At 37.1% G+C, this 19,456-nt stretch overlaps 2 protein-coding genes across 4 annotated transcripts in view; one reads left to right on the top strand and one right to left on the bottom strand.

Moving 5' to 3' along the window:
* LOC121418684 (rho GTPase-activating protein 18-like) overlaps window positions 1–16,734 on the bottom strand; it is a 128,854-nt gene extending 112,120 nt beyond the window's left edge. For 2 of the 3 annotated variants that reach the window (XM_041612690.1, XM_041612670.1), the window contains exon 1: window positions 16,577–16,734. The gene's annotated coding sequence lies outside the window, so the exon portion shown is untranslated. Of the gene's footprint in view, window positions 1–5,661; window positions 5,897–16,576 lie in introns of those variants that run through there. The other variant, XM_041612679.1, reaches the window with a different exon arrangement.
* LOC121431315 lies at window positions 14,138–14,608 on the top strand. Its single transcript, XM_041628830.1, has one exon. The coding sequence runs from the start codon at window positions 14,138–14,140 to the stop codon at window positions 14,606–14,608; it is 471 nt and encodes a 156-aa protein (XP_041484764.1).
* Window positions 16,735–19,456: the final 2,722 nt, after the last annotated feature.

Here is a 19,456-nt window from a genome sequence, read left to right on the forward strand (position 1 = left end):
CAAACCACTGGCCTGTACATAAAAAGCATAGAATGCTTGGTTTAACAAGAATATTGTGACTATATGCCAGTTCGCACAAAAGGAAATAGAAACCAGAACTAGAAATTCGGGAGGATGTCTTTATGATGAAAGTAATGTAGCAATTAGCATCATGCATGTGCAGTATAAAATCAGTTTTTCAGGTCAGTTCATCAGTCGATATTCTTCATTGACATTCAAACAAAGATTTTTGCCCCAGACAAGACAAAAGCAGAGCCAATGCATAAATTTTAACCTTGATTATTATTTTTCTAATGAGTTGATTTAATATTTCCATAGTAACAGTCAATTATTAAATATCACCAATTTTCAAAAAGTTCTAAAAGAACATGCAAACAGCTAAAATGTGCAAAATTTACATTTTTGCATGCATTTCCACGGTGTGGGAATTTGAATCAAAATCAAATGTGTAAAATATGAAAATAACACTTTTGGTTTACCACAAGCAAACAACCAAAAAGTGCAAATTTACACCTTTTCCATGCATTACCGACTACCACCCATCCTGTACACAACTGTGGTACATCTATGTACATATACAAACTCACTTAATAAAAATCATGTTCATTGCTTGTTGATTCATTGTTTTGTTTTGTTTTTGCTACAGAGATATTTCTTCACTTGAGCTTATTCATCTAAACCATTTAAGTTATTGTATAACTCAGAATAGAAAAATAATTGATTTCCTATTATGTTTTAAAGATGCAACACGAAAGTCAGTTCTGGAATATTGGAAAAAGAACTCATTGCTTTTATGTTATTTAGCTGCATGTATTTCAATTTGTGCTTTATCATGATGGGGATGTATGTAATTTAATATATGTGTCCCCAATATGATAAAACACAATTTCTACATGTGTGCGTTTTGTTGTTTCTTATGATGTACAATTCGTGTATATTGAGCTTTTTTATTTGATGTTGAATGTATCTTTATGCAAAATTTTGTAAAGGGATACACAATTTGGCCCCAATATGATAAACACAATTTCTACATGTGCGCATTTTGTTGTTTCGTATGATGTACAATTCATGTATATTGAGCTTTTTTAATTTAAGGTTGAATGTATTTTTATGCAAAATTTTGTAAAGGGATACAAAGTTCGGCTTTCCAGCCGCTATAGATACCCTTGTTGTAGTAAGCCGTTTTAAATACATAAGTAGTATAAATATCTTTCGAGATCTATAAAAATTCCCTCAAATACCCTCAGGTTTAAAGCGTATCTTTAAACTTTGGGTACCCCCTCCCCCCGTTACATGTAATTGTTCAAATTCATTGCTTGATTATAATAATGTGTGTGCCCTAAAGGATGCAAATGATATAGAATCAATTTACTGATACAACATCATAATTCATTTTGTTTTGGTGCCCAATCAATCTGTATATTAATTCCCTTCTTAAACAAGGAATTGGCAGAAAACTACAGGATGTATTCCTTTTTAAATTATAAACATTAAAAAATTACCAAGAGAGGATGCAAAGTTGAATTTCTAAGGGCTGAAAAAAATGCCAAATTCAGGGAATGATTTTCATGGAATCGTATTGCAATTGAATTTATGCTCAACTTTCTTATGACTGATACTGCTACATGGGAATTTTTCCACAGACCGTACCGACATACATGTAATTGAAAGCATGTCTCTTAAAACTGGGAATGCTGAACTAAAATTTGAGAAGTAAAATTATTCCCCACAAATGTGATTAAAATGGCAGTCAAATCCAGCTACATGTACATGTATTTTCACTTTTGTAATATTAGAATTTAACATGACAATCAAGTAATAATATTTGCATTACTGAACATTAACCAAAGCTTTCGACAGGCTTGAATTTACCCAGCTTGCCAAGTCAGTATGGGAATTGGGAATGTTATTTTTCATTTTCATTCCCATTCTACAATGTACATGGAAGAATAGGATGAGCTTGATTTCCTATCGAAAGGGAAACGGGGATCAATTCAAGGTGACAAGATAGAAAGAGAACTGGGATTTTTTTCACTAGGAAGTTTTGTTTTTACTCAGTACATGACCAGTGCTAAATCAAATATAGAGCACAGAAGATACAATAAAAAGATAGCTTATGAAATTTGAGTAATTTTGTCTCGGATTTACAACAAAATCAAATTAGAAAATTAACATTTTCCAAAGGCTGGTATATGTTATCATTACCACAAACCTCAGTTTAAAGGGGTAAGTTTTCCTGGCTGAATATAATATGATTTGAAAAGACATAGTGAAGTCAGACAAAGCAAAACACTGAAAATATCATCAAAATTGGACAAGGAATAACAACATTACAAAATTTACATTAAAAGTGGTAAAGCACTAAAACATGATTCTAATAAAATGATGTGAGGAAAGGGAAAGTAGGGACATCACGTAATCAGCCAACCTATTGAATATTCATGATGGTGCACTGCATTTGTTCTCACAAAATGTTGCCAAATTTGAAAATCCATTGATTGTCAGATTTTGATGACATATTCAGCATTTTGCTCAGTGAATTTTACTTTAGCCTTGAGTACCACTTTAAGTCAGATGGGTTTCAATTGAGCTTCATAAAACTATAAAAGAGGTCACTATTATATCATATATATAACAAAAAAAAATTAAAAATCCTTATCCCATAGAGAAGCTCCATACTGTTGAGAGTTCTTGACGCGTTGCAGGCTGCTCCAACAAAGAAAAAATAACTTTAGCGCCTGTAGTTATAATTTAATTTGATGCCTTCATAGTTATTTTAGTTTAATAACCTGTATTTCAAATATTTTAGCAATATTGCATAGTCCATTACCTATATTCTTGTACAAACTAAGTTCCTGAATATGATCTATATTCTAAACATCAAAATTTAAACAGAATCAAGCCAGACTCGACTCATAGTTTCATTTCTTTGGTTTCTTAGTACCCATACTTTGCAATACATGTAAAATATACGTACCAACCGACGATGAATGGTAAAGCATACACGATACAGGTAGTTCCTTTACCACCATGGCAATTAAAAGAGATATGTATAGGCCTACAAATCCATGTACTTCCTATGAGGAAGGAAACCACATTGTCTGACAGTGTGAGGTGTCAGAACCACAAACAGATTATTGCACAATTACAGTTTAAAGTTTAGCCAACGATTCACCGTAAGACAAGATGATGCACATTTACCATTTACACTTTCCAGTTCTGGTGTTGTAGACCATGGAGGTATCAACTCCTAAGGCCAAGTAAAAAAAGATAGTAGTTGATCGTCCGGGTTTTTTGAGAGCGGTGATGAGGGAGGTCCTTGCTATTTGCTATCTTACTATTTTTTTTAAGAACACGGAGGCATTTTCTCGGTCCGATTTTTGACATCAGTGATGAGGGAGGTCCTTACTATTTACTATTTTTTTTGCTATTTTTTATTCAAATGATTGTCAGGCCATGTCAAGCTCGAATTATGTGATCGATGTATGCTCAATAGTAATAATAAATGATTAGAAATATATATATACATCTACGATTGATTGGAAATCTATGGAAAATAAAATCTATTGATGTATTATTACTGATGTATACTGGTACTGTATTGTTGTCAAACAGAATGTTCATGTCAAGTGAATAATTTAAACATTTTAATTTATGTAAGGGTAAAAAAAATGCATGGGGGGTCTTTTTTATTGTCATGGAGTCTTGTTCAATTTTCCAGAGCCAATCTCATTTTTAGCTCTGGGTATGGTTTCGCATCGCAGTTTTCGGGTGCTTGTTCGTTTACATAATGTTTAATACTACTGCTCAATTTTTATTCATTTTTAAAATTGATATTGAATATTAAATCCCTCATTGAATATTCGATACATTGCCTCCTGAGTACTGACATTAGTTTTAGAAAACTCGCCAGAAAATTCAATGCATTTCACAAATTCACATGTCACGCCAGCACAGTCAATCACATCATCCTAGCACACATGCAGTTCTCCCAACAGAGTCACAAGCACACAATCACCGTAACACACATCTAAGTACAGGCGCTATCACTCACCAAAAAAACCCGCTGAAATACAAATTACGTCATTAGAATTGATTTATCTGCGCCATATTTCAAGAGCATGCGACGGATTAGTTCAGATTCAGTAAGCGGGGTCCCCGAAAATGCACTAAAAATGAAGAAATCCGCGATCTTTTCCGAGTTTGCAAACTTTATTTCCTTGCTAATTTATGATGGTATCTTCAAAATCCAATAAAAAAACAAATCAGAATTTTTTTCTTTCTTGCAATTACGGCGATATCGGACTTTGCAATTGTTTTTGAAGTTGCGAGAGAGATCCCAGAGTAATCTTGTGAATTTTTTCGTTATTCAGCAGCCATAAAAATAGTTAATAACAAGAAAATTGATGCTGCAATTAAAAAGGGAAGATGGCGAGGACGAGAAACAACATTTTTTTTTTTTTTTTTTTTTTTTTTTTTTTTTTTTTTAGAAAATAGTAAATAGCAAAAATTTTCATGCGGCGGCCAAAAGTGATGCGCGCGAGGACGATCAACTACTTTCTTATTTTACTTGGCCTAACATGCCATTCCATTAAAGAATAGTGGATTTTCTTTTTGGTATTTAGGAAAATATGGAAAAGGCTCGCTTCATATGAATGATTGAAAATCAATCCATACACACAATACAAAAAGCACTGTTGTTTTGCCAAGCCTGTCCTGCCAGCATTAGAGAAAAAATGAATTATTACGATTATAATACATATTTACAATTGCAAGAAAAATGTTTCTGTGGAGATAGACTATAGACCTGTCATAATTCAAAGGTCAATTTCAGGAAAAAAATCTACAGTGTATTATGTGCATCAGGGCCAAATCTAAAAAATTTTTCAGGTTTTTTTTTTTGATCGGTGAAAGACAGTGACTTTTAGAGGGAGAACGGTGAACCGCTAAAATTATGAAATACACAAGAAATTGAGTGTGACCAAACATTATAAAACTATCAGGTGTTTTAAGGGTTATATTTCCTTTAGATCTATGGCCAAGGCCTACATCAAAACTTTCACACGATACTGCTTTCAAGTTTCAAACCTTAAATCAACCAAGAAGAGCTATGGACCTACATTTCTTGCTTGAAATATATCAGCATGTAAAATTGTAATCCCGGTGCACGGGTGCAGCTACGGTGTTTCATAGCCTAATGGTTCCTATAGCTACTCCACTAGAAGTTGCAAACAGATCAAAATGACGGTGTGCCCACACATGCTCTCATTCTAGATTTGTATTTCATAACATGGCAATGTATAAGGTACAGTATACAGTATATGATACAAGAATACAGGCATATTTCAACTTCAAATGGAATAAAAAAATTTGAAGCAAGTATATAACTATAGTGAAGGTGTCTGGAAAAAGACTCAGCAGTTGAGAAGCAGGGACTAAAGGAATAGATACATACAGACAAGAGAAAAAGCTAACAGGAAAACAAGAGAAAACATGTGACTTTCTAGGCAATATTTTGAAACTGGTCCAGCTGAAGAAGATAGATTCCAGTATTCCCAGGCAGAACATTGTTCAATTCCTTGTCGAAAGCATGTTCGAACTATACACAACATGTACACACTATGTACTCAAAGGACATGAAAGTTTATATAAGTTTATTACCTTATAAAATAACTGAGATCACCACATGTGCTTTCCTTGAGAACTGCTCCAGCTGTAGCTACATATATGCTGCATTGAAAATAGAACATAACTGTTGCTTTTCTAATTCCTCAGGACATATTTTGTATACAGATGCATGTATCTACACACTTCTGTTATTGGTCTATAATAATACTATGATGTTCAATCATGGCTTTGATTGTAGCTATTGACTCCCCTTTATTGATAAAGACCTTTGTGTCCATGATCAATAGAGTTTTGTAACAGATCCCCAATAAAGCCCCTTTATTCACCTGTCTTTCATGAGGTCTATTGTTGCCATAATCTGTTGGTTAATGGTCTCTTAAAATCATAAATCTTTGTCAGCTCTTTGTGTTTCCTTGTCAAAACTTGAGCTTAGCCTCTTCTTTATGTCATCAAAACCATGTTCACATTTTTACACTATGACCCATGTTACACATGCCTCAAAAGTGGACTGAAGTCGGCCTCCTTTTCATGAAGCCAGAATGATGCGTGCTCGGACCAATTCCCCCTCTTGATGTGGTTTGAAGCCAGCCTCAGTTCAACTATTTGTATGTGTACATGTAACACCAAAGTGGACTTGGGTCAGCTTATACCCCTTTCATAAACCCAATTATGCGGCTAATAGCAGCATAATTTGGTCGTAAATCGGAGGAGGACCAGAGTTATCCGCATTATTTTGATGCTGCTATTATCCGCATAATAGCAGCATCGGGATCAGATTTTGACTTTATAAACGCATTTCCAAATAATGCGGATAATTGCCATGGTGCGGTCACAAGGTCACCCTTTTCCAACACAACCGCATCGGAGGGGGCGTGTGCAGTTGTCATGACGATTATCCACCTTTTTCAGGACGGGCGCTCGTAAAAAAAATTGTGCGAATTATTTTCTGAGTTTGTGAACGCAATTTTTATTGTATTATCCGCATTACTCTTAGGCGGCTAATTGGAGGATGGGTTTATGAAAAGGGTGTTAATCTAAGCTGATGCATGGTGGTTACATGAAAAGTTAGGTGAACCATGTCACATACATTAAAGAGCCGTTTTAAGTCATGGACCCTACTTTGCGCCCCTCGGACAAAGTATAATGGCTTGTCTTGAGGCGGCTTCAAATTGCAGACGTGAAGGCCTCCGCACCCGGCATTGGGATCGGCTGCAAAGCCAACATATACATGTATAACAGGCCCACAAATTACATTTAAGTCGAGACCCCATGTCACATATGCACACTGTATTTATCCCCCTTTTTTGTAAATTTTTGAAATGTACAACTTGACAAAAATCTGATCATGTGACTTTTTCTTGCACAAATCCTGTGTACAGCAGCTTTTCTATATCATCCCATTCACCATAGACAAGATAATGGGCATTGCAGGAAAGCTGCAGTAATAGCAGGATTCCTGCTATAAGAGGCACAGACTCTTGAAAAGTTGCCTCCTATTTAATATATCTTCTCTAAAAGACTAAAATGTTGTGTTATCAGCATGCCATAGCTAGTAAGTAGTTGCAGCCAAAGGCGTCTATCGACTCTACATACTGTAGGCCCTATGTATCTCATGACAAAACAGTGCCCAGTAATCATGCCAATTTTTATCTTCATTTGCAATCTGTTATTCATCTATTTATGTGCATATCATGAAATTGAGATTCATTTTAGAAGAGAAAAAGAAAATAGAATACTTACAAAGAAATGAAGAAACCAGGTAACGGATTACTAGATAAAATAATGCATGTATTGTGAATGTGAAATTGAGATGTGATTGCCAAATCCCTCATTTAGACAAGAAGTACAAAAAACATGAAACAGGTCTGTACACAAGTGTCAGCATGAACATGGCTTTCCATGTTCCATAAATAATAAAGTTTTATCTCCTTTAGGAAACTGCCTACGATAGAATATATGATTCCTTTTTTTAAATAATATGCCAAATATAGAGACCTCAGTTTTCTGTTTCCTAAATTGCCAAAGCCATGTTCTTTTGGGTACTAATTAATACCACATTCCTTACTCTTCAGTGATATATACTGTAAAAAGTCAAAGAATATAAAGATAATGCAATTGTAGAAAGTGAAATTCTTCTGTTTTTTTTTTCAAATTATAATTTTTTAATGCAGACAAAGCTTAACACATTTCATTAGCAGACTTTTCACTATGCATATTTCCATTCAATTAGATTTTGCTTTCATTGATCTTCATAATTTTTTAATTCTATAAATTACAGTGTTTTCAATTGAGAAAAATGTGTTTTCTGTGAACTTCCATCAGAGAGACTGATGGAGAAGGAGGATTTCAAATAAACCAGGTCATCTGCTATCCGGTGTCTCCCAACCAATATCTATATTCAAATCCAGATTTTTCTTTGTCTTCTTCGGCAAGTGTTGTTAAAATGTTAATTTTTCACTACTGGTAGTATTAATCAGAAGCAGGATTTCAAGGGATACTCCGCGCTGAAGATGTTTATATGTAAATACATAGAGTAAGATTCACAGAGCAAAACGCTGATAACATGATAAAAATCAGATAATAACAAAGTTATTGAATTTCAAAGATTTGCATTATTCCGGTGAAAAGGTTCTAGGCATGTCTTCATAAATATTCATTAGGTGGGCTGAAGATGTCACATCCCCACTTTCCTCTTTCTTATGTTATTACATGAAATTGTAATTGTTTAATTTTCTCATAAATGTGTAACTTATGATGAAAGCTGCAGCAATAAATAACTAATGCACATATCAGTTGTAAATCCAATTATTTTAGTTCTTGGTAGAAATTTTTTTGAATAAACCTAATTTCATATTTTTGATAAAATACAAAAGAATAAGTGGGGATATGACATCATCAGCCCACCTAATGTTATTCACGAAGACATGCCTAGAACTGTTTCACCGGAATAGTGCAAATCTTTGCAAATTCTGATTCTGACCAAATTTTCAGCATCCCGCTTTGTGAATTTTACTCAATTTATTGAGAAATAAATATCTTCAGCCTGTAGCATCCCTTTTTAATACAAAATCTATTAAAAATCAGAGCTCTGCAAATTTTCAGGACTATAACATTGTATTGATCATGCCACCCTGCTTCCTCTCCTTCCGACTGCACAAGATTGTACACTTCCAGTTCCAACCCAAAGTGGTTTCCATTTTATAGCATAGGCCTACACTGAAAATGCATGCACAAATCAGGGAGTTATATTCTCTCTGGACAAACCATATATATTCAGCTTTGATGTTCATTTCACATCCTGTCTAGATTCTGGGCATAAACAAAACCAGACACTAACAACTCTCTGCACCATACACCACCATTAATCACTGCGTCTATAGACACAGAGCCATAAATAAGTACACATTACAGTACTTTCTCTTGACTAAATAAATAGGCCTATATGATGGGACACAGGTATTGCAAATATCTATCTATAGGCAAACTACTAAATGTAGGCTGACATTCCATTAGGAAATGGGCCGAGGTAGATGTGACAAACCAACCTCACCCTTTTTAATAATTGCTGGGCCAAATTCATAACTGATCATACTTTCATTCTGAAGTCCACATTAGGAGGTTTAGGTTTTAATCTCCAAAAGATTGTTTTTTAAACTAAATCAAATTTGACTGTGCAGATTATCAGCCCTTCTGTTTCGAACCAAATCTAGTCCTACAATGTAACTTACAGAGCATCTTGGGAAGCCCCCCCCCCCCTCCTTCTTCATTCTTTAGTTGAGCTAATAAACATGGCAAGGCCACAGGAATAATCATGAAAATTGCTCCTCGGAGAAATACAAAATACAAAGAAATTACCATTTTCGTTCTCCAGATATTGCACACATGCACATATATACACTCTCATACACATTTTTGTAATTTAACTCTTACAGGATTTGTCCCAAGATATAATCACAGATTTCACAAATGCAAACAATGGAAGTTCAGACCGAAATCTCCATAAATCAGGATGATTATGCATGAGCAATCTTGAAAAGCCGAAAACCAAATAAAGGAGCTGAAAGCCAAGAATGTATATTTTGTAAGGGTACCAGCAGACTTAAGTGTATACTGTCTTGGTGCTTCAAGAAATCAAGATCCAAGATAAATAACCATTTCTTGTTCAAAACTGACATGTCTTATCTTATTTGTAGTATGTATAAGGTAATTGGTATGTGTCCATTGGTCCCATGGACACAATTTTCCCCCAGCTTCATACTGGGAAATTTAATCAAAACTGACGTTAAAGGCCATCAAATTATATTTAAAAAGAGAAAGAAAATTGAGAAATCCTGCTCTGTAATTTTACTCAGAATACAAGTATGGTGCCATATGGTTGACTAAAGGTTTGAAAATGAAATATTCGAAAGTTTAGTTCTTACTTAAAATTCTGGTACCTGTAGTTGATTTCCATAGTCTTTGATGACAATGAATTTCTATAAACCTAAATATCTTTTCATTATATGTTGAAAAATCTCTGGTGGGCACTGGTAAAAATACAAACACTGTTATGAGTGGTGCCAAGTCATGACCGATGCTCAGTCAGTAGTGAAGTATGAGGTTTTTGTTATTACCGTGCAAACAAACTCTGCCTGCAGATGGCCACCTTTTCCCACCGTGCACATACACAGTGCATTGTGCATATATGGGTATTTGAAAGTTCTCCATGAATGCAGACCTCTAACAATGAGAAACAACCTATTTTAAAAGTTGTTTTCTTAACTTTCAACTTGTATTGTGTCTCAAAGGTGAACCATCCAAGTATAAAACTCTTTGAGGAAGTTCTACAGTTATTGAAACCCATGTCGTTTTCTTTAAAAAGAACTTTGTACTTATGGTTCAGGTGGAGGCCAAATGTAATAAAAGTAAATAACTTGTACATGACCATGTAGGCCAGGTGATTACTTTTCCCCCTTTTTTATTTGAAGTTTATCATAATGAACATCATCAACTGAAACTTAATGTTTTATAATGCTTATTTAAAGTTAAATTTTTAGGTGTGCAGATATGTGGCTCCTTTATACTTGAGGGAAATGAATTTAGCCTGCGACCAAGGTACGAGTATGCAATTAAAGATAAATTCCAGTTCTGGTAACAATCTCAAAATGACTTTTTACAGAATCTAATATAATGACCACTCAAGTGTCTGTTTGTATGAATAAAAAATATGTGCTAAAGGATTCTGGAAGAAATTGTGTAATTGCTGAGAAATAAGCAAAATAAGCGTGGATTCGGTCACTTCCGACGGGTCTTTATTCCAGCAATAATAAAACACTGTCCCACGTGTGCCTATCTGTGTTGGTGATCTTCAGTGTGAACATTTTTCAGCGTAGATTTCCAGATTTCACAAAGTTCAGTTTATGTAACTGTACCAGATCTAGATCCTCGATGTTATATTGACAATTAAGCCTGGTTTTACAGACTTTCTCATGAAATCAGTGTTTACTGCAACTACTGGCATTTCTCTTTTAAGGTCAAGTCCATCCCAGAAAAATGTTGATTCGAATAAATAGAGAAAAATCAAACTAGCATAATGCTAAAAATTTGATCAAACTTGGATGTAAAATAAGAAAATTATGGCATTTTAAAGTTTCACTTATTTTTCACAAAACAGTTATATGCACAACTTTATAAATAGTGACATGAAAATGAGTTGATGATGTCACTCACTATTTCTTTTGTTTTTTTATTGTCTGAATTGTATACAATTTTTCATTTTTCATAGATTTGACAACAAGGGCCAACTTGACTGACCCATATAGTATTAAAATAATGTTAATTCCACATGTTCAGGGTAGAATACATCATTGTTTCACTTGACAATGAGGTAAAAAATTAGAATATGCAGTATTTCATACAATAAAATACAAAAGAAATAGTGAGTGGATGATGTCATCAGTCTCCTCATTTGCATACTGACAAGGATGTGCATATAACTGTTTTGTGAAATTAAGCAAAATTTTAAAATATCATAACTTTCTTATTTTACATCCCATTTTGATGAAATTTTCAGTGCTATGCTCGTTACATTTTTCTCTTCTTATTCAGATCGACTTTTTGTTAGGGTGGACTTGTTCTTTAACAATATAGTGTATGAGGAACTGAAGTGGCTACCCTGGGTAAATATACCATTACTATCATTATTGAAGTGACTGAGCATAATAATCAAGCACTTATCCACTAGATCAAGGAAACATAAACAAAAGCAATCATCCATGCATTGCCAAACACATTTCACCACTATATGGTGGTTTGAGAACAGACATAATTTGTTGTCGGTCCATGGTTTGATCAAGGAGGGTGGTAACTTTTTGGTTTGAGAGGACATGGATGCTTCGCATCTCGCACGACATGGTACCGCCAACCCGTAATATCATGAGTCAACACATATTCAAAGTAACCAATTACTGGTCATCATCTATGCTTATTTTTCTTTTAACTTGACCGAGAACAGGGATGAATGATAATGAATATTGTATTTTTGCATCAATTATACTTATTTCAGAAAAAAAATCTTACAAAGTTAATTGATGGTCAAATTCCTATGAACCCTCAGCCATATGGTTTGTGTTATGTAGCTTGCACGAGGGGATGTTCATTTTTTAGTAATTCATGGCTTGTTTTAGTTTTTTACAATTTAAAATCATAAGACCATCACAAATTGTGAATTCTCATCATGTGAACTGCACTTAGGAAAGCTTCCCTGCCTTCGTTATTGTACATATGACATGAGGTGGGGATCGAATCCTGGCTTTTTCAAACATGTTACAACTGAAAAGTATTTTTGTCTTGCTGCTCTCTGACAGACCATCAACTACAATTGTCATCTCCATTTCAATTTCCTGATGACAATTTCTTTATTTTAACTCTTAACATGCCACGCACACTACTAACCCAATGCCACAGTGCTAATCCGATGCTACATGTAATCCCCTGTGCCAGCCACAAAACCCCCCTGTGCCACATTGATTTTGGGATCACGAGTCGTATTCACTCCTTTCAATAGTCATGATTACAATTGCTTGTAACTCTCTAACGATTAGTTTATCCACAAAATATTGTGTAGTAAAGTTGTAGGAAATTTCATACCCCTTATAATGGTGTCCTCATTATATGGATTGGTTATTATCTTTACCGCTAAAATATGAGTTGTATCAAGTAGTACCATTTCGTGGAGTGTTTTGTATGGATAAAAAAATCTAGATCTCTTCCCACTCAGAGGCGGAGCCATATCTTGTAAAATATGTAGAATTGCTCGAAAAAGTCGAATGTAAACAGCGTAAGTTGATCTGTCAGAAAGCAGAGTTCGCACTGCACACAATAGTGCTAATTACGGCGTGTGTGCGATGCGCAATACAATGCAAAACGGCGTAACAATGATTGTAATTCCGAATGTGCGCAGTCATGCACGAAGCAGGCGAGGGTAGGAAACAATGCAAGCACAAAGCAGTCAACAGTAGGCGTGCGAGCACGAGTGTGGAATGTTATAGTAGGATACGTAGCGTGCACGAAGCACTCAATGAGTTAATGCAAAAGAACTTGGATTCCAAATACTTGATTGAAGAATCAATGTGAGAGGGTGTTTTTGTTTGTTTTTCTCATATTCTTTCAATCTCTTGTCTTCTTAATCATTTTCTTCCCTATCCATTCCATTCCATGTCAATTGTCATGTCATTGAGCTCTCACTCTCAGCCGCCACGCCAGAGGCGGAGCTCGGAGTCGGAGCTAATGCTAAGTTCACACCAACGGCGAATGCCGCGCTTTAAATCGGCGATCAATTCGGCGTCATTTTTTTCCAACTTTTAAAAAATCTCACGATCTCATCAGATATGTTATGCTCTGATAAGCTCTGATGCGCTCTGATACGAAGTTCGTCCCCGCTTGTGCGACAAATTATTTCCCGAATCGCCACGGCTTCTCACGCTATGATGCCGATTGGTCAGGATTTATTACGCTTTAAATCACGCTTTGATATGCTTTATTACTCTTTGATAAGCTTTGATGCGCTTATCACGCTTTAAATAACGCTCTGATACGATTATCAAGATCTCTTGTGCACTGATAGGGTCTGTCAAGCTCTGTTACGCAATGACAAAATTCGAGATTCTGATTGCAACCCGACTCTGATCCAGAGTATATAAAGATGCAGCAGATACACGAAGTCATTTCATCTTTGGCAGAAGAACGAGATATGGAAGTTCAATATGTACCAGACTATGAACCATCTTATGATGTAGACATGACCTTTGTCTCCATGCTATATAACTACATGATAGCCCTCGAGGCAGAGGAGAGAGAAAGAACAGCAAAGACAAGAGGAGATTGAACTACCAGCAGGAGGGAGAAGACCATTCATCAGGTGCTGCTGGAGCAGGCCATGGCTCACTGAAGAAAGAAGACAGCAGTATATGGCCAGTACACTATCCTCTTAGACATACAACCGCGGTTAGAGGACCCTGTTGCCTTCACAATGTTCACCAGAGTAACCCCTGAGGTGTTCGATGAGATCCTTGCGAGAGTTGCACCAGTCATCCAGAAGCAAGAGACTAACTACAGGCACCCTTTGTCCGCTGGCCTGGCAATCACCTTGAGACATCTGGCCACTGGGGACAACTACAGATCACTGGCATATGGTTTCAGATGTGGTATCTCAACCATATCAGAGTTGATTCCAGGAGTGTGCAGGGCCATTGCAGAGACATATAAAGATGAGATCTTCAACATACCTACCACCCCTGAAGCATGGAGCACCCTTGCCCAGCAGTTTGAACAGAGATGGAATATCCCCCATGCAATTGGTACCTTGGATGGAAAACACACAGCCATTAAGAAGCCAGCAATCAGTCTCTACCACAACTATAAGGGCTTCTTCTCTATACCACTGCTGGCATTGGTAGATGCAGAGCACAAGTTCATCTGGGTTGAGCTGGGAGGTAAATGACACATGTCTGACTCTGAGCTTTTCGAATGCCTAGAAGATGGGTCCATAGGGCTGCCCCCATCATGCCCCCTCCCTGGAGAAAATCAGCTTGATACCCCTACTTCATCCAGGGTGACGATGTTTTTGCCCTGAAGAGCTACATGATGAAGCCATACAGCAGAAGAGGGATGACAGATGAACAGAGGATCTGCAACTCCGGGCTGCAACTACAGGATCTCAAGGGGGAGAAGAGTGGTGGAGAATGCCTTTGGCATCATGACCAACAGGTTCCGGTGCCTGTTGTGAACACTGGAACAGAAGGTAGATAACATCAGAGATTTGGTGGAGACTGCTGTGGTGCTCCACAACCAGCTGAGGAAGAGGGTGGCGCTGGCAGCCAATGCGGTGGACCACGAAGATGAAGAGCACAGCTTCGCACTAGGGGCCAGGGGAGGTGGACCTCACTGGGAAGATGTTCGGCAACCACCTGCAAGGGGAACCTCGCCACTGTGGATGCCAGACATCAGAGAGATCATCTCAGAGAATACTCTCCAGTGGGTGCTGTTGACTGGCAACAAAGAATGGCTGGGGTGGTACTTCCTGATTGAGTCAAGAAAGGAGTGGCTCAGATATCGTCAGAAGCAAATGATGAAGATAAAGACTTTTGTGTCTAGAAATAAGAACATACTCTCATATGCACATTCGTTTATTTCTAATACAAGTTTGAAATAATTTTTGTATTGTGTGTACTTGTGAAGATGTTATTATTATTATTGATGTTATTGTTGTTGTTATGTATTTCATCTGCTTGTAAAAATATAAATACAGACTTTATTGATTTCTTACCCATTAAATATCAGATAATACTACTATTGTACATCAGGAGTGAAAAATTAAAGGAATCAAGTTGCAGAATTCGAAATTTAGACATGTGCGATTAAAGATTTTTAAAATACGCATTTTTTGTTAAATTGATTATTCCAAATTATTACAAATTGATTTTCTTACTAATTGAAAAATTAGTTAGAAAATCAATTTTATAAAAGAGAACATAAAACAAAGGAAATAAAATATAAAACATTATAGAATTAAAAAATGAAATATAATAAAAAAGCATAAATGGAAAACTTGAAGTTTTAAAAAGAGTTTTCTATTTATTTATTATTTATTCTATTGCCTTTTCTATTTTATTATGTTTTATACAGGGTTTCCTATTAAAAAATGCCCGGTACACTTCTGGTCGTTTTTTTTTCATTATTTTTTGTTTCATTGAAAAGACCAACTTTTCATTTAGTAATTGATCCAAAAATACCCAAATCACATTCAGTGGTTTTTGTGTTATAAGTACTTCTTGCAAAGGTCTGTAACCGGTAAAAATCAGGCTGAACGAATCCTTAACTGTAGGGCTTATGGGCAAAGTATCAAAAGTGGGGTCACCGCTTTGAACCAAGCTCTCTTAAACTCTGTTAAGCTTTCCTACGACTTTGATAAGCTTTGTGACGGTTTGATAAGCTTTAATACGCTCTCCCCGCTTTTCTCAATCCGTGACAGATCGCCTCAAATTTTTAAACAGTTTAAAAAAATTTGGCGCTCTTGCCGAATGTCCCGAATTGCTCAAAGCTTTCTCATGCTCTATTACGGTCTTTACGCTTTGATTAAGCTTTGTTACGCTTTGCCACCGCTTTGCACGCCGCTTTAAAGCGCCATCAAAGCGGCGTTGGTGTGAACCTAGCATTAGCGACGCCCTCGGGAACTGTACCTGCTACCAGCCGGTAGTGAAGTGGTAACGGCAACCAGTATACCACCACCACCATGACCACTGCACTACCAGCCGGTAGTGATGATACCCCGTTATCGTATGCGGGTGCGTGGTACGAGGCCAGAAATTGATAAATTAATGACACCAAGAAATAACAATTACTCTCGTCTACTATTGTAATAAGGTTCATGCATCATGCCCATTGTCAGATCTAAAAAAAAAATACTTACCTGGTCTAACTACGGAATTCCACAAAGAGTTTGTCCACCTGTCTCAGCTCAGCCACACAGTCTCGATGCGACAAAGTCGTTTCGGCAAGTCATCACTGTTGTCGATCGGATCGGGCGGGCGCGGGAGAGAGCGAGCTCCTTATCCTCGTGCGGCAGGAATGCATGCAGCAAAGATCGAGAGCAACAACATAAGTTTTTTCTGCTCTCCGCTGTTATTGTACCGCTACCGGTACCGGTAAAATTTTGATGGCGCTCTTTGTAAAATATTGAGTTGTGCCATTGAGATCCTGATGGAGGAATGAGGGATAACAGTGATGGTAACATCAGAGAGGTGACGAGAGTTTACACTTAGAAAAAAATCCTATAAAATTATATATTTGTAATATCCTGAAGATTTTTCCACATTTTAACATTGGTACAGATCCATTCAAGCAAATGACGATATAACTGTCGAAAAATATTTCCGCTTGAGTGAGCACCACTTACTTTTGAAGAGTTAGTGAAAAAAATGATTTGCGCAGAATTTTGAAATAGTTATGCGAATAAAAGTAGACCTTAATCGTGAAGAACAAGTGGAATTTAGCTAGTAAAATTGATTTGACGATAATTATATTTTACCTTTTTTAACTCTTACTTCGAAGTGCTAATCATTTTCAAGTTTGGTAAAAGTGTGGAGAAACAAGTATTAAATAAAAAATGAAATTATGTGAACCCACTTTAATTGATAGAAACTTAGTGAAAAGTGCTGGAGATGTCCGATATAGAATTTTGTTCAGATTCAGTTATGTCCTCAGATCCAGCTGGCACAAAAAGGGTAAAAGTTGTGCTTACTAAGTGTTGAAATTTCACTTTGGGTGGCAAAATTGTTACAAAATGCTTGAATGTATCCGTTTTATTTCAATTGACTAAAAGTGCAAGGGAAATGTGTGATAAATGTTAAACAGGGTAAGTTCGATTTCGCCCTTTCCCCTTGACACAGCGTAAAAACAACCATTTGTGAGCAAACAGATTTCTGAGAGCTTTACCAAAATGAACAGTGCTCACTCAAGTGTAACATTCTGTCAAAAATTCTACTCATTGGATAGACGAGACCCAAACCTAAGATTATATATGAAAAAATACCCATATGTTGTATACTCTTTAATTCCAAGGGCTTTTTCAAAGTGTAAACTTTTTTGATACGCACTGTAGTCCCCTGCATGTCATTGTCAATCCCTCAAGTCCGTCGATTATTGTTCAAACTTTTAATCCAAATATTCAAACAAATAGTTGTGTAAACTATTAATCAAGTTTAAAATTGTTTAAAAGTTTAAACAATTATTAGAGTGACGGTCTAAGCAGTGTTTCCAAAGTACTGAGTGCTTTGTTCTTCCAACATAATTTATTCTTTTGTATCTTATTTGATATTATTTTAATTCGTCTTCTCCCTTCACTGCTTTACTCTGCAAGATAATCTTTACTCAAACTAATTTCTTTTTTTTAGAATGGGAACATGTTTTTACACACATGTACGATCAAATTATGATTTTCATATAAAGCGAAAAGTGAAAGTGGGTTCATAACATCTCATCATCCTATCTAATGAAAATTCATGACAGCATGTATTTAACTGTTTTCCACAATATTGCCCAAATTTTAAAATTCAATTTCTTAATTACTTCAAGGGCATAGGCTGGTTTGAGCAATGGGAGGTGCACATCCTGGGGAGATGGAACTAAAGTTTGAAAAATCAGCTGTTGAAAGCAGAAGAAGGGGTACAAATTTCGTTTTGCTTGCCAGTGTCGAAACTCCTCTGCCTCAGAGGGAGGGTGCACCCCAGCCTATATGCCCTTGTAATTGAGTGAGGGAGGGCTGATGAGCTGATGAACGTGAGAGCTTGTGAACATGAGTTGAGTGTGAGAGGGTGTGTACAGGAGCTGAGTGTGGGAGGGTACGCACAGGAGCTGATTGTGTGTGGAAGGGTACGCACAGGAGCTGATTAAGTGTGGAAGGGCCGTACGCACAGGAGCTGATTGAGTGTGGAAGGGTGTGCACAGGAGCTGATTGAGAGTGTGAGGGTATGCACAGGAGCTGATTGAGTGTGGGAGGCTATGCGCAGAAGCTGATTGAGAGTGTGAGGGTATGCACAGGAGCTGATTGAGAGTGTGAGGGCATGCACAGGAGCTGATTGAGTGTGGGAGGGTATGCACAGGAGCTGATTAAGTGTGGAAGGGCCGTACGCACAGGAGCTGATTGAGTGTGGAAGGATGTGCACAGGAGCTGATTGAGAGTGTGAGGGTATGCACAGGAGCTGATTGAGTGTGGGAGGCTATGCGCAGAAGCTGATTGAGAGTGTGAGGGTATGCACAGGAGCTGATTGAGAGTGTGAGGGTGTGCACAGGAGCTGATTGAGTGTGGGAGGGTATGCACAGGAGCTGATTGAGTGTGGAAGTGTGTGCAAGGAGCTGATTGAGTGTGGAAGGGTGTGCAAGGAGCTGATTGAGTGTGGAAGGGTATGCAAGGAGCTGATTGAGCCTGGGAAGTTGTGCACAGGAGCTGATTGAGTGTGGAAGGGTGTGCACAGGAGCTGATTGAGAGTGTGGGAGGGTGTGTATATGAGGTGATTGAGTGTGGGAGGGGTGCACATGAGCTGATTGAGTGTGGGAAGGTAGGCACAGGAGATGATTGAATGTGTGAGGGTATGCACAGGAGCTGATTGAGAGTGTGAGGGTATGTACAGGAGCTGATTGAGTGTGTGGGAGGGTATGCACAGGAGCTGATTGCGTGTGGGAGGGTGTGCACAGAAGACGATTGATAGTGTGAGGGTATGCACAGGAGCTGATTGCGTGTGGGAGGGTGTGCATAGAAGACGATTGAGAGTGTGAGGGTATGCACAGGAGC

This window comes from Lytechinus variegatus, chromosome 1 (genome assembly GCF_018143015.1).
Source record: "Lytechinus variegatus isolate NC3 chromosome 1, Lvar_3.0, whole genome shotgun sequence".
Classification (NCBI taxonomy): domain Eukaryota; kingdom Metazoa; phylum Echinodermata; class Echinoidea; order Temnopleuroida; family Toxopneustidae; genus Lytechinus; species Lytechinus variegatus.

Excerpts from the sequence above, each read along its gene's own strand:
- LOC121431315 (XM_041628830.1), top strand. The coding sequence starts at position 14,138 with ATGTTCACCAGAGTAACCCCTGAGGTGTTCGATGAGATCCTTGCGAGA.